The 15,075-nt window shown below is 41.8% G+C and overlaps 1 protein-coding gene across 1 annotated transcript in view; it reads left to right on the forward strand.

Annotated features, from left to right (window-relative positions):
* The window catches only part of ABCB7 (ATP binding cassette subfamily B member 7), a 161,419-nt gene that overhangs the window by 45,108 nt on the left and 101,236 nt on the right, over window positions 1-15,075 (forward strand). The window contains exon 2 of the mRNA XM_008158871.3: window positions 13,077-13,163. Within this exon, the coding sequence (XP_008157093.1) occupies window positions 13,077-13,163 (87 nt within the window). The remainder of the gene's footprint in view (window positions 1-13,076; window positions 13,164-15,075) is intronic.

Below are 15,075 nucleotides of genomic sequence, written 5' to 3' on the forward strand. Positions count from 1 at the left end.
AAATGGTGGCTGTGGACACCGGGTAATGTCGTCACGTAGCAATGCCCAGCTTCCTCTCCCTAGTGATGACTAGCCTCCTTGCAGTTTCTTCACCCCAGGAACATGACTTGCTTTATAGCCAGGTGGAAACATTTCACACTCTAACTCAATGTCTGTGAAGTGTTTTCCCGTGCCTCATCTTATTTGATCCTCACAGAAGTCCTGGAGTAGGTAGATAGGAGACTCCGTGGAATCCTATTTTCTTTTCATTAGCTGGAAAAAGGAGATTTAGAAAGCTTAGAAACTTGACCTGACTGAAAAGAAGTAAGAAATGGTGGACCTTGAAAATGACTTCAGGTTTTCTTACTGCGCAGAATATAATCAAACACTGCTGCAGTTAAACATTTTACCCTTTGTTCTCTCCACGTGATCTACAATAATAATGTGCTTCGTGTTGATATTTACTGCTGTATTGTTGACAATTACCTGAAAGAGAAGTTGGGCTTCTTCACTGGGCTGGAAAAAGTTTAGCTAAATCAGAAAGCAGGTCTAATTAAGCAAGTTTATTCCATATATATAAAAGGCTAAGTTGACTCGTGCATGCATGATATAATAAAGCTCTCACTGGTGCCGATCGCACGTGTGTGTTTCCATCTGTCATTGTCGATCATGAATTTGGTTGACACTTCTATTACAGAGAAAGGGCAAATAGCGATATTAAAATATTTCTTCTAATTAATTTCCTTTTAGTGTGCATAAATTTGTGCATTGGGTCACTAGTTACCACAGAATTGTTGATACCATGCAGATTATGTGGCTTTTTGTGGTTTCCCTCCTTGTGCTTGCTTTTTGAAGGTGAAGGGGATTTCTTATATCCCAGTTGGTTGTACATGTTTTTAGTACATTCTATATAGTTATTCTGTTTGTAATGTGATAATTCCAGGGGATGAAAATGCTATGCTTCCACTGCTTTGCCATCTCCTCCATCATGTTTATTAACTATTTTTTTCTTTATGTGGTAAAAATCACATTATGTGAGATCTACTGTCTTTAAAAAAAGTAAGTGTTCCTTATAATAACTGTGAGTACAATGTTGTACAGGAAATATATAGGAATTATTCATCTTGCATAACTAAATCTTTATACTATTGTATAGCAACTTCCATTTCCTTTTCCTTCAAGCCCTGGTCAACCACCATTCTACTTTCTGTTTCTATGATTTAAAAATTTTTAAAATTGATTTTAGAGATGAAGGGAGAGGGAGAGAGAGATAGAAACATCAATGATGAGAGAGAAACATTGATAGGCTGACTCCTGCATGCCCCAATCTGGGGGTCGAGCCTGCAACCTGGGCATATGCTTTGACCAGGAATAGAACTATGACCTCCTGGTTCATAGGTTAACACTCAACCGCTGAGCCTCACCGCCTGGGCTGAGTTCTATGACTTTGACTATACTAGATACCTCATATAAGTGGAATCATGCAGTATTTGTCTTTTCATGACTAGCTTATTTGACTTAGCATGATATCCTCTAGATTCAGCCATGTCGCCATATTTGACAGGATTTCGTTTTCATGTCTAAATAATATTCCATTTTATGTATGTGCATTTTACTTATCTATTCATCCATTGATGGATATATACGTTCCTTTTACAGTTGGGCTCCTGTGAATAATGCTGCAATAAGTATGGGAGTGCAAGAATGTTTTTGAGATTTTGATTCAATTCTTTTGGATAAATACCCAGATCTGAAATTGGTGGATCATATGTTAGTTATGTTTTTTAACATTGTGAGGAACCTTCATACCATTTTCCATAGCAGCTACATCGAAATTTCTACCAGCAGTGTGCAGTGTTCCAATTTTTCCACATCTTCACTAACACTTGTTATTTTTTGTTTTTTCATAATTGCCATCCTAACAGGTGTTATCTCACTGGTTTTGATTTGTATTTTCCTTCTGCCATTAATTTCTAGTTTTGTTTTATGTTTGGCAAACAATTTGTATAATTTCAGTCTTCTTAAATTTGTTTTGTGACCTAATAAGTGATTTATTTTGGAGACTGTTCTTTATGTACTTGAGAATAATGTGTATTGTATTGCTGTTAGGTGGAATGTTTCCTTAAATCCATTTGGTTTACAGTGTTATTCAAGTTCTCTAATTTCCTACTGATCTTTTGTCTGTATTTTTTGCTGTTATTGAAAGAGGGATATTAAAGTCTACTATTATTGTGTTGCCCTGTATTTCTCCCTTCGTTTCTGTCAAAGTTTGCTTCATATGTTATGTACTCAGATGTTGGATGCCTATCTATACTAATTAAAGGGTAATATGCTAATTAGGCCAGGTCAACTGGACATCTTCTGGACGTCCGACTTCCTTCCAGACAGTTAGGGGGCGACCAGGTTGGCAGGGGGGCAGTTAGGGGGCAATAAGGCTGGCAGGTAGAGTGGTTAGGGGTGATCAGGCAGGCAGGCAGGGGACCAGTTAGGGGGCGACCAGGGCAGCAGGGGGTCAGTTAGGGGCAACCAGGCCGGCAGGGAAGAGCAGTTAGGGGGGATCAGGCTGGCAGGGGAGAGCAGTTAGTGGTGATCAGGCAGGCAAGCAGGCAGGCAGGTGAGCGGTTAGGAGCCAGCGGTCCAGGATTGCGAGAGGGTTTATCATTATACTAGGGACCCAGTGCACAAATTTTTGCACCTTGAAAGGAACTGTGGGCCGCGAGGCTATAGAGGGCACAGGGGTGGGTCTCGGCTCATCCTCCATGCCCCTGCCCATCCCTCCCACAGCAGCTCCCAGTCCCCTCTCTGCCGGCCGCCCCGCTCCCACCACCATCGCTTGCACCTGCTGATGGTGCGGAGCAATTGGGGCTGGCATCAGCAGCGGGTGCTAGCGGGGCTGGCCGTCAGTGGGTGCGAGTGGTGGCTGCTGCCCCGATCACCCCTCAGGAACAGGAGGAGGTGGAGAAGCCCTCAGGAGGGATTGGGGCTGGTAGCTGCCGCTTGCTCCTGATGATGGTGCCAAATGATCAGGACTGGCACTGGGTTCTGGCAGCGGGTGTGAGCAGCGGCTCTGGCACTGGCTGCAGGTGCAAGTGGCCTGGCGCCGGCAGCAGGTGTGAGCTCCAGGCAGGACTGTGGCGTGCAGGAGCAAAGAATTTTCAGTAACTGCCAGAGGCTCGCACTGATGACAGCGACCAGCACCCCGCCTTGGTCTAGCGCCCCCGCTCACCTGTTCCACTATCCCGCCATGGCCGCCACCCTCCATGTTCCATGCTCTGCTGCCTCCTGGTGGTCAGTGCACGTCATAGCGACTGGTTGTTTGATTGTTCCACCGTTTGGTCTATTTGCATATTAGGGTTTTATATCTATTATATAAAAAGCCTGTGGTTGTCACGCCATCACGCCGTAACGACTGATCGATCAGCAGGAGGCTGCATGTGTGGCGAGGTGCATGCATGTGGGCAGGGACTTGACTCTGGAGGACTTGACTGGAGGCGCCAGTGGGTTTCTGGGTCCTGCCTCCCGTGGCTGCAGTAGCAGCGGCAGCCGCGGGACTCTTTCTGGGTCCCCCCAAGCTGCGGGACTCTGGGTCCTTGGTCTCGCACGCTGAGCCCCTAGTATATAGATAATATATATATACTTTGTGTCTTCTTACATTTTTTGAGTTAACGTCTATTTGTTCTGATGTGGTTACCATTTGCATGGAATATCTTTTTCTATCCTTTTACTTTTAGCCTGTGTGTCTTTTTTTTAAAAAAAATTATTTTTGAAAATATTACATATAGCTCCCTCCCCCTCCCCTTTGACCTCTTCTCACCCACCCCTGCCCCAGACCCCAGGTCTTTTCCACCCTATTGTCTGTGTCCATAGGTTATGCATATACGCATACAAGTTCTTTGGTTGATCTCTTCCTACCCCTGCCTTCCCTCTGAGATTCCACTATCTGTACCATGCTTCTATGTCTTTGGACCTATTTTGTTCATCTGTTTATTTTGTTCATTAGGTTCCACATATGAGTGAGATCATGTGATACTTATCTTTCTCTTACTTATCCTGTGTATCTTTAAGTCTAAAGTAAGTCTTTTGTAGACAGCATGATTGGATCTTGTTTTTTCTTAAATCCATTCAGCCACTCTATTTTGATTGGAGAACTTATCTTTAAAGTTTAAAATAATTATTGATAAATGAGGACTTGACTTTTTAATGTATTTCAATGAAATATTTCTAGTTATAGTTATTATTTATGCTTTTATTTTTAACTTCTAGGGAAAGTGGGTTTTGTACCACTTTTAGAGTATAATAGTATTCTTTGTCTGTATACAGGGTGGGGCAAACGTAGGTTTACGGTTTACAGTTGTTCGTATGGAAAATAATACAGTAACTAAAAATAACAATACAAGAATAAAATCTGTTTCATGTGCTCAGAACTATAAACCTTCTTTTGTCCCACCCTGTATTTACCTTTACCAGCTTGCTTTATACCTTCATATATTTTTGTGTTGCTGTTTAACTCCATTTAATTTCAACTAGAATTACATCCTTTATCATATCTTGTAACAGTAGCTCTACATTGTTGAATTTCTTCAACATTTGTTTATCTGAAAGTCTTTCATTTTTTGAAGGACATTTTTGCTGTATAGAGTATTTTTGTTTGGCAATTTTTTTCTTTTATGACTTTTAATATATCATTCCATACCCTTTTGTTCTACAAAATCTCTGATGAGAAATCTATTAATAGTCTTATTGGGGCTCCCTTTTATGTGGTGAGTCACTTTTCTCTTTTTGCTTTCAAAATTCTGATATTGTCCTTGAGTATTGACAATTTAATTATAATGTGTCTTGCTGGGGATTTCTTTGGATTCATCTCTTTTAGTCTGTTTGAGCTTCTTGGATCTGGTTATCCATTTTTCTTTCTCCAGATTTTGGAAGTTTTCAGCCACTGTAATATTTATGTACCTTTCTCATTCTGAGATGCCTATAATATGAAGAGCAAGCATGTCAAACTCAAAGGCTAACATGGGCTAAATAAACAATATTTAACCCTTTGCACTCGCTTGCTTTTTTCTCGATTCCTTTATTCTAATGCTAACCGTGTCAAGTCACACTCGACATCCGAGTGCAAAAGGTTAAGTTTATGTGGGCTGCAAAAAAACAAAAGCTTCAATTTTCATAGAAATGTAGGTTTATTTTGATAGAGACATGCTGAATACAAAGGGCTGAAATAAGTGAGTAATCGTTAACATAAAATAAAAGAAGACTTTAATAAAATTTAATATTTTTTTCTTTAACATTAACTTACCAGACACTGAATAACTGCACAAATTACTAACAGTAATGCAAATAATCCTATTTTTCTTGTTATCTGAAAGCAAAATATTTCCTGTTGTGCACACCAAACAAGTCAGTACAAGACTAATGACGTGGCAATCGGCTGCTAAAATATTCACTGCTGGTATTAGTGAAGAGAAATGGTGCACCTGTGCGGGAGGCCTAAAGGAAATACATGAACACAATTATAGTAATCAGTCATTAGCGAACATTGTAGTTAGTTATTAATTATGTATAATAGGATATTGTAAAAATTAAGTTGTGAAATTTTAAAACGTTTCTTACATACTGTTATATTGTCTGGTCTGGAAAAATATTCATTGTGGGCCGCATGCAGTCTGCGGGCTGTGAGTTTGACGTGCTTGATGAAGAGTGATTCATATTGTGTTCCTTAAGTCCCTTAGGCTTTCTTCACTATTTTTCATTTTTGCTCCTGTTTACTCTTCTGACTGGATAATTTCAAATGACCTTTTATCAAGTTGGCTGATTCTTTGTTTTCTTTGATCAAGTCTTCTGTTGAACCCAGCTATTGAATTGTTCAGGTCAGTTTTTTTATTATTTAGCTCCAAAGTTTTCTTCTTTATATTTTCTGTCTCTTTACATTCTCATTTTGTCTGTGTACCATTTTCTCAAGCTCATTGAGAATCTTTATGATAGTTATTTTAAAAACTTAGTCAGATCATTCATATACCTTCATTTCTTTAGTGTAAGTTTCTGGAGCTTCATTTTTTCCCCTTCAACTGGACCTTCTTTTTCTCATTTCATGCTTCTTCTACCTTGTGTTGTTATCTGCACATTTGAAGAAATACACGTATCTCCTAGTCTTCATTCACTCTGACTGGGAAAGACCTTCACCAATCATTCCAGCTAGAGATTTTGGGAGCCCGTGGTTGTATTTTCTCTGGACTTGTATTTATAGATTTGTAATTAGAGGGATTTGTTGGTTTCTTTTTTCAGGCCCTCATTATTTCTCCCTCATTATCAGGCAGGAAGCCTTAAATTGTGTTTCTCCTCCCAATTGTGCAAAGCCCTGTTAACTGTAGCAGCACACCAACTGCTTTTCCTTTGTTCTTAGCTGCCCCCAGGCATCCAAATTTTTCTGGTTTCATCAGTACTAATTAGTGAGCTGAGACAAAAACCAGTACTTTTTGTAGTTCTCTGTGATTCTGGAATGTGGTATGGTATACATGTTTTGCTCTCTTTTTTCACCTGCTGGAGAAGTTGTAGGATGGGATGATTTTTCTTGGTGTTGAGCTCTGCCAGCTTATGGTAGGGGTTTATGTAGATAAAGTGAAATTGTTCTTTTTACCTTTTTCAGTGCAACTGTTCTTGACTTTGTTATTGTCTAGGGCACTGTATCATCTTAACTGGGATGTGGAATTCTCATAAAGGTATTTTGGTCCATGTATCATTGTTAACTTATTTTCTTGGGAGAAAAAGTGCTGGGATTTCCTTTTCTGCCATCTTGTGATGTCACTCCTTTAACCTTTTAAGTGTGGCACATATGCAGAAAAATGCAAATATCATGTATACAGCTTGATGACTTTTTTACATAGTGACCAGACCCACGTAAATTTGTGTCCATAATGTCATCATATTCAAAAGACAATTTAGTTGCATATAAAACCCTGTTAGGTATTCTTTTGCCTTCAAGGCTTTGAAAATCTTACTCCATTGTCTTTTTGCACCCAAACTTGTCGAAAAGTCTGATGTCAATCTGATTCTTTTTACTTTATTTATTCTTTCTAGTCTCTCATAGAATATATTCTTTTACTTTGATATTTCTAAGTGAATATGTGTAGATGACACTTTTGGTGGTGCCACTCTTTATTTTTAACATCACAATTGCATTGATGATTTTGCCACAAATTAAACAATATCACATGTGCCATGTTAACAACAGCAAAATTAACCAGATGTTCAAGGGTATCAATCGGGAAGGTGACAGTAAGCTCACTAGCTCCAGTAATGTTACTGATGTTATTAATATCAATAATGTTAGGAACAAACAACTCCATTCTACCACTTCTGGCTATATGAACTTGAGCAAGGCAGCCTCTCTGAGCCTCTATATCTAGTCTGTAAAATGGGAATAATAATAATAACAATTATAAATATCTTGTAGGGTTGTAGTGAGCATGAAATGAGATAATGCAGTGTTGAGCAGGAGGCCAGCCAAATAGTGAGTGCTTCTTGAACCATTCTTACCAAAAATTTTTATAGTATAGATTTTTCTAATCCACATTGTAATTCAAAAATTCCTTAGCAAAAGAAGACCACAATGAAAATATGAAAAATGGATAAAACACTAACTGTCCTGGCCTCCAATGAATCTGTTATTTTGTTCTGGGCTAAGTGTCTTCAGGGATGAACTAAAATTGAAGTTTATTTTTTAGGTGGATGAGCGAGGGCAGTCAAGATATATCTTACCATTACATTTGTCTTACTATGATATTTATGCCTGCATCTGTTAGTTTTAGATTATAAACTTCTAAAGCATAAAGGATCATGTATTTACATTTTTGGTTGATTACAGTGGGTAAGATAAAACCCTTTTTTTTTGTATTGCAAAAGTGAATCCTAATTTAAGAAGGTTGATATGGCAATTTAGAGCAAAGTTGACTTACACTTGAAACATTCTCAAGTGACTTTAAAGTTCTAGGTGCTTCTCGTAAAGGCATTTACAAAAAACCCACAGTTTTTAAATGCTTCTAAGAGAGCTATCAGTTTTCTTCCTGGCATTATGTGAAAACTAGAGGTCCGGTGTATGAAATTCGTGCATGGGGGGGGGTCCCTTAACCCGGCCTGCACGCTCTCCAATCCTGGAGCCCTTGGGGGATGCCCGACTGCCTCTTGCAATCCGGGACCGCTGGCTCCTAACCGCTCACCTGCCTGCCTGCCTGACAGCCCCTAACCCCTCTGCCTGCCTGCCTGATTGCCCCTAACCACCTCTGCCTGCCTAATCGCCCCTAACTGCTCCCCTACTGGCCTGATCGCCCCTAACTGCTCCCCTGCTGGCCTGATCACCCCAAACCGTCTCTGCCTCGCCCTGCACCTAGGACCCAGGATTCCCTCCTCTGGCTGGTCTCAGGTACCCAGGACCCAGACTTTCCTCCCTCTGGCCGGCCGTAGGCACCCAGGACCCAGGCCGGCTTCGCCCGGGCCGGCCACCGCCACAGGGGACTGTGGGTGGGCGGCTTTGCCTGGGCCACAGCCCCAGGTGCCCGGGACCACGGGGGCAGACGGCTTGTCCCTCTCCTGGGCCACAGCTACAGGTGCTGGTGCCCGGGACCATGAGGTGGGCGGCTTGTTCCTTTCCTGGGCCGCAGGTGTTGGTGCCCGGGACCACAGGGCGGGCAGCTTGTCCTTCTCCCGGGCTTCAGGCGCAGTCATTGGTGCCTAGGACCATGGGGAAGGCGGCTTGTCCCTTTCCCAAGCCGCAGGTACAGACGCAGACGCTGGTGCCCAGGACCGCGGGGACTATGGTGCGTGCAGGTTGTCCCTCTCCTGGGCCACAGGCGCAGCTGTTGGCTCCTGGGACCATGGGGCGTGCGGTTTGTCCCTCTCCCGGGCTGCAGCGTGGCTGGTCCCCATTCCTCTCTCGCTAGCTCATTTATGCCTGGTTGGTCCCTATTCCTCTCTCCCCAGTGTTGAGTGTCTGAGCCGTGATGGCGTGGAGGGTGTGATGACCATTGGCATATTAACTCTTTATTATATAGGACTAGAGGCCCAGTACACGAAATTCGTGCACCGGAAAGGCCTGCACTCTCTCCAGTCTGGGACCCCTCACGACCTCTGGCTCCTATCCGCTCACCTGCCTGCTGGCCTGATCCCCCTAACTGCTCTCCCCTGCTGGCCTCATCCTCCTAACTGCTCTCCCCTGCCTGCCTGATTGCCTCTAACCTCCTCTGCCTTGGCCCCGCCAACATGGCTTTGTCCGGAAAGACATCCAGAAGGTCGCCTGGAAGATGTTCAGTCTAATTAGCATATTACCCTTTTATTAGTATAGATGCCGCCTTGTTCTAAAAATGCAGGTTGTTCCCAGGTTTTCCTATCGTGGAAGGGAAGCCCACAGTAGCATCCTGGGTTCTGACTAGGGCTTATGCGCTTGTGCTTTATGTCAGCAGATGCGATTCCTAGAAGAAGACTCTTGGATGTATCTTGAACATTTCTATCGAATTTGCCAAATCATCCTCCAAAAATGTTGAACCACTTTAAACTCCCACCAGCAACCATGCGTGTGCCCTCCATCCCACTTTGATGCCAATATCATTGATTTCTCCCTAGAAGCTTCCCTCCCGTCAGCTGGGACTGCTTGGTACTTGAGCCAATCTCATTGTTCAGCTGGGGACTTGATTTCCCGAGATAGAATCATGGAGGAGGAAAAATATTTTTCCTCTACCTTTCTGAGTTCTTAGTGGAGGACCTTGTAATGAAAGACAGATCACCAAGAGAAAAACAAAAGTTCATTAACATGTGTACCTCATGTATATGTGGGAGATCCCAGGGAAAAATGAGTAGCTCCCCAAGGTGGCTTAGAATGCAAATTTAAATACCTTCTTCCTAGGGAAAGGGGATGGGAGATGTAGGCCTCTTAGAGGAGAGTAAATGATTTTTAGGAAAGATGAATGGGGGCGGGGGGAAATAGTTTGTAACAAAGTTTGGGTATGATGTCAACTTCTACTCTCCTGTCCTGTGACAGGAGTCAGTCTTCTCTGCCTGATGACACTTCTCCCGTCAAGGGGACCTATGACATTTAAGCTCCTTATGGGGGTACGATTTTAGGCCGATCAGGAGACTTCAGTGAAAGCCTCTGCTTGCATTTGCTGTTTTTCAAGCATCTGCAGCTCAAGATCATCAATATAACAATACAGCATATGTTGGGGTGGCATGTTCTCTGACCTTCAGAATAAACCCAACAAAAGCTTGTTTCCTCTCTTAGATGATTTGCCACAGTAGTGTTATTCCCTGGATACGGTATTCTGACCAGACCTTCCTAGGAGTGGTCATAACATACCCTGTGCTTGTAGAAAGGTGTGGGCCACATCACTAAATAAACCAGGGTCAGGTTTCTCACCTTGTGGAAAGGGAGATAAAGTTATGATAGTTTATCTCCCTTTCCACAGGTTTCTTGCGGGTTTGTGTCTCTGCTGCGCCCCCCCCCCCCCGCAGCAGGCCCAGCGCCTCAGCCGTGGCTTGGGACTGCTGGGTGCCGGGGGACTGCGGGTTTGTGTCTCCGATCCAGCCCCCAGCCCCAGCAGCCCCAGCACCACGGTGGTAGGCCTTGGGGCTGCTGGGTGCCTGGCCCCCCTGCGGGTTTGTGTCTCTGATCTGGACCCATGCAGCCCCAGCACCACGGTGGTGGGCCTTGGGATTGCTGGGTGCTGGGCCTGTGGGTTTGTGTCTCCGATCCGGCCCCCAGAAGCCACAGCACTGCCCTGGCAGGGCTTGGGGCTGGTGGGTGCTGGCTTCCCTGCATGTTTTTGTCTCCAATCCAGCCCCCAGCAGCCCCAGCACCACGGTGGCAGGCTTTGGGGCTGCTGGGTGTCGGGCCTGTGGGTTTGTGTCTCCGATCCAGCCCAGTGCCGCCGTGGCGGGGCTTGGGGCTGCTGGGTCCCGGCCTCCCTGTGTGCTTGTGTCTCTGATCCAGCCCCCATCAGCCCCAGCACCACGGTGGCAGGCCTTAGGGATGCTGGGTGCCGGGCCTGTGGGTTTGTGTCTCCGATCCGGCCCCCAGCAGCCCCAGCATCGCCTGGCCGCTATGGGTGTTGCCATCTTTGTTGGGTTAATTTGCATACTCACTCCTGATTGGCTGGTAGTGTAGCAGAGTGACAGTCAATTTGCATGTTTCTCTTTTATTATAGTATAGATAAGTGTTTTAGCCATTGTATGAGTTATGGTCATATGGAATTTTCAAAGCGCTGTTGACAAGAAGATTGATATTTTTAGAAAAAAATGGGTAGATTTTCAGGGCTCAAATACATAAATGACATAAGTGAGAGTCAAATTAAGACATTTTTGTGTATGTTTGAGAGGGTGCAATATCTTTTGAAAGGGTTATGTTTTTCATTTGAAAAGCTAATGCAATTATTTTTGGCAATAATTGTTTTACCAGAAATACATTTGCATTTTATATCATGTCTCTGCTTGTTAACCATGAGGAGATAATAAAATAGAGGTTAACAACCTTCTCAGTTTGAGTGCCATTAACAGTACTGAACTGACAAAGAATAGGCAGATACATTCAGATGGCCAAAAGACATATGAAAAGATGCTCAACATCAGTAATCATCTGAGAGATGCAAATTAAAACATCAATGAGATATCACCTCACGCCTGTCACAGTGGTTATCATCAATAAATCAACAAACAGCAAGTTCTTGGGGGGATGTGGAAAAAAGGGAACCCTCATGCATTGCTGGTGGGAATGCAGACTGGCACAGCCACTATGGAAAACATGGAGTTTTCTCATAAAATTAAAAATATAACTACCATTTGACCCAGCAATTCTCTTTCTGGGACTATATACTCAGAAACCTGAAACACCAATCAGAAAGAAAATATGTACCCTGTGTAAACAGCCCAAGCAGCAGGAGGTACATTTACACAACGGAATACTACCTGGCGGTGAAAGAAGAAGGAACTCTTACCTTTTGTGATAGCATGGGTGGACCTGGAGATTGTTAGGGCTAAGTAAAATAAGCCAGTCAGAGAAAGACAAATACCATATGATCTCACTTATATGTATAATCTAATGAGCAAAATAAACTGATGAACAAAATAGTATCAGAGGCATGGAAACTTGGAAAAGACTTACAGCTCTCAGGTCAAGGGCACTGGATGAAAAAAGTTGAAGAGATTACCCAAAGAACATATATGCCTAACCCATAGACACAGATAAGAGTGTGGTGCTGGCCAGAAGGAAGGGGGTCAGGGAAGGAGGACATCTGTAATAATGTCAACAATAAAAATAAATTAAGGCAGATAGCAGAGAAAGAGAAATCTACCAATACACGAAAAGATAATTTTATTTCCTTAACCTGCGCAGTAGTAATCTTAAGGCCTTTAAAAATTATAATAGACAAGATGTTTGTGTATTTTCAGGGCTAGTTGGAATATTTGTAGATAGCTCAACTTTATAAGCTAATCCAACAAGCATTGAAATCTACCCTACCCATGTGCAGAACGCTGTGGTATGTTCCATGGGAGATATAAAGATAAAACAGACTGTCTCTAATATTAACTCTTTGCACTCGCTTGCTTTTTTCTCGATTCCTTTATTCTAATGCTAACCATGTCGAGTCACACTCGACATCCGAGTGGAAAAGGTTAAGAAATTTACCATGTAATAGGAGAGACAAAACATGTGTGCAAGTTACTGTAACATAAGATAGACTGTGAAGTATTAACTTTGCACTCGCTCGCTTTTTTCTCGATTCCTTTATTCTACTCAGGATTTAATTTTTTTAAATACCCCAGATTTTACAAAGCGCGGCAGTAGAATAAAAAACTGGAGTTTATTTTCATACAAACTTATTTATTTGGATTTTTTTATATTTCAAATTATTGATACATTCAATAACCGTCACACTCAACATGTGAGTGCAAAAGGTTAAAAAATACTTTGGTTCTAAATGTTTATATTGCAGGCAAAATAATAAGAAAAATAATCAGTTGTGTAAAATCAACTATATTAAATTGTAAAGCAAAACTGTACACACATGGAAAGCATTAATTAACTGTTTAATATGCTTGGTATCATTTTCAACTAGGCTCTCCAGGCATGGCCGCTGATAGAAAAGAGGACCTGTTGGCATGGTCATGCAGGAGGAGGACTCCACACAGACCCGAAAGAAGGGGTAAGAGCTAATAACAAGTAAATGGAAATTCTTAAAGATGACTGTGTTTGGATAGAAAGTATGTCAAAGATTATCATATTCCAGAGTATTTTGATTTTGGTTTTCTCTCTTTTTTTTTAACCCTTTGCACTCGCTTGCTTTTTTCTCGATTCCTTTATTCTACTCAGGATTTAATTTTTTAAATACCTCAGATTTTACAAAGCATGGCAGTAGAATAAAAAACTGGAGTTTCTTTTCATACAAACTTATTTATTTGGATTTTTTTATATTTCAAATTATTGATACATTCAAAGAGTATAAAAAGAGCTGCTACCGATGCTAACCGTGTCGAGTCACACTCGACATCCGAGTACAAAAGGTTAAATTATCTTTTTTTTTGGTTTGGTTTGTTTTTTTATTATCTTAAGTTTTACATATGACTCCTTTTTTCCCCAACTGACTCCCCCCAACCCTTTCCACCCAGGGCAACCCCCACCTCCCCAGTGTCTCTGTCCATTGGTTATGCTAATATGCATGCATACAAGTCCTTTGGTTGCTCTCAAACGCCCCCACCTCCCCTGCCATTTGTCTCTGGATCTATTTTTGTTCATCAGATTATGTTGATCATTATATTCTACATATGAGCGAGATCATGTGATATTTATCTTCCTCCAACTGGCTTATTTCACTTAGCATAATGCTCTCCAGTTCCATCCATGCTGTTGCAAATGGTAAAAGTTCCTTCTTTTTTATAGTGGTGTAGTATTCCATTCTGCAGATGTACCATAGTTTTTTAATCCACTCATCTGCTGATGGTCACTTAGGTTGTTTCCAAATCTTAGCTATTGTAAATTGTGCTGCTATGAACATAGGGTTGCATATATCCTTTCAAATTGGTGTTTCTTGTTTCTTGGGATATAGTCCTAGAAGTGGGATTATTGGGTCCAATGGGAGTTCCATTTTACTATTTGAGGAAACTCCATACTGTCTTCTACAGTGGCTGTACCAGTCTGCATTCCCACCAGCAGTGAAGGAGGGTTCCTTTTTCTTCACATCCTTGCCAGCACTTGTTGTTTGTTGATGATAGCCATTCTGACAGGTGTGAGATGGTACCTCATTGTGGTTTTGATTTGCATCTCTTAGATGATTAGTGACTTTGAGCATGTTTTCATATGTCTCTCGGCCTTTAGTATGTCCTCTTTCGAAAAGTGTCTACTTAGGTCCTTTGCCCATTTTATGATTGGATCGTTTATCTTCCTTTTCTTAAGTTGTATGAGTTTTCTGTAAAATTTGGAGATTAAATCTTTATATGAAATAGCATTGGCAAGTATGTTCTCCCATGCAGTGGGCTTTCTTGTTGTTTTGTTGATGGTTTCTTTTGCTGTGTAGAAGCTTTTTATTTTGATGTAGTCCCATTTGTTTATTTTCTCCTTAGTCTCCATTACCCTAGGAGCTGTGTTGGTAAATATATTGCTACAGCATATGTCTGCTATTTTGCTGCCTATGGAGTCTTGTAGGATTTTTATGGTTTCCCATCTTTTATTTAAGTCCTTTAGCCATTTTGAGTTTGTTTTTCTGTATGGTGTAAGTTGGTAGTCTAGTTTCATTTTTTTGCATGTATCTGACCAAATCTCCCAGCACCATTTATTGTCTTGACTCCATTGTATGTTCTTGCCTTCTTTGTCAAATATTAATTGAGCATAATGGCTTGGTTTGATTTCTGGATTCTCTGTTCTGTTCCATTGGTCTATATTTCTGTTCTTGTGCCAGTACCAGGCAGTTTTGAGAACCGTGGTTTGGTAATATAGCTTGATATGTGGTATTGTGATCCCTCTAACTTTGTTCTTCTTTCTCAGGATTGCTATGGCTATTTTTTTTTATTCCAATGAATTTTTGGAGAGTTTGTTCTAGATCTTTGAAATATGCTGTTAGT

The sequence above is a fragment of the Eptesicus fuscus genome, chromosome 1 (genome assembly GCF_027574615.1).
Source record: "Eptesicus fuscus isolate TK198812 chromosome 1, DD_ASM_mEF_20220401, whole genome shotgun sequence".
Taxonomy (NCBI): Eukaryota; Metazoa; Chordata; class Mammalia; order Chiroptera; family Vespertilionidae; genus Eptesicus; species Eptesicus fuscus.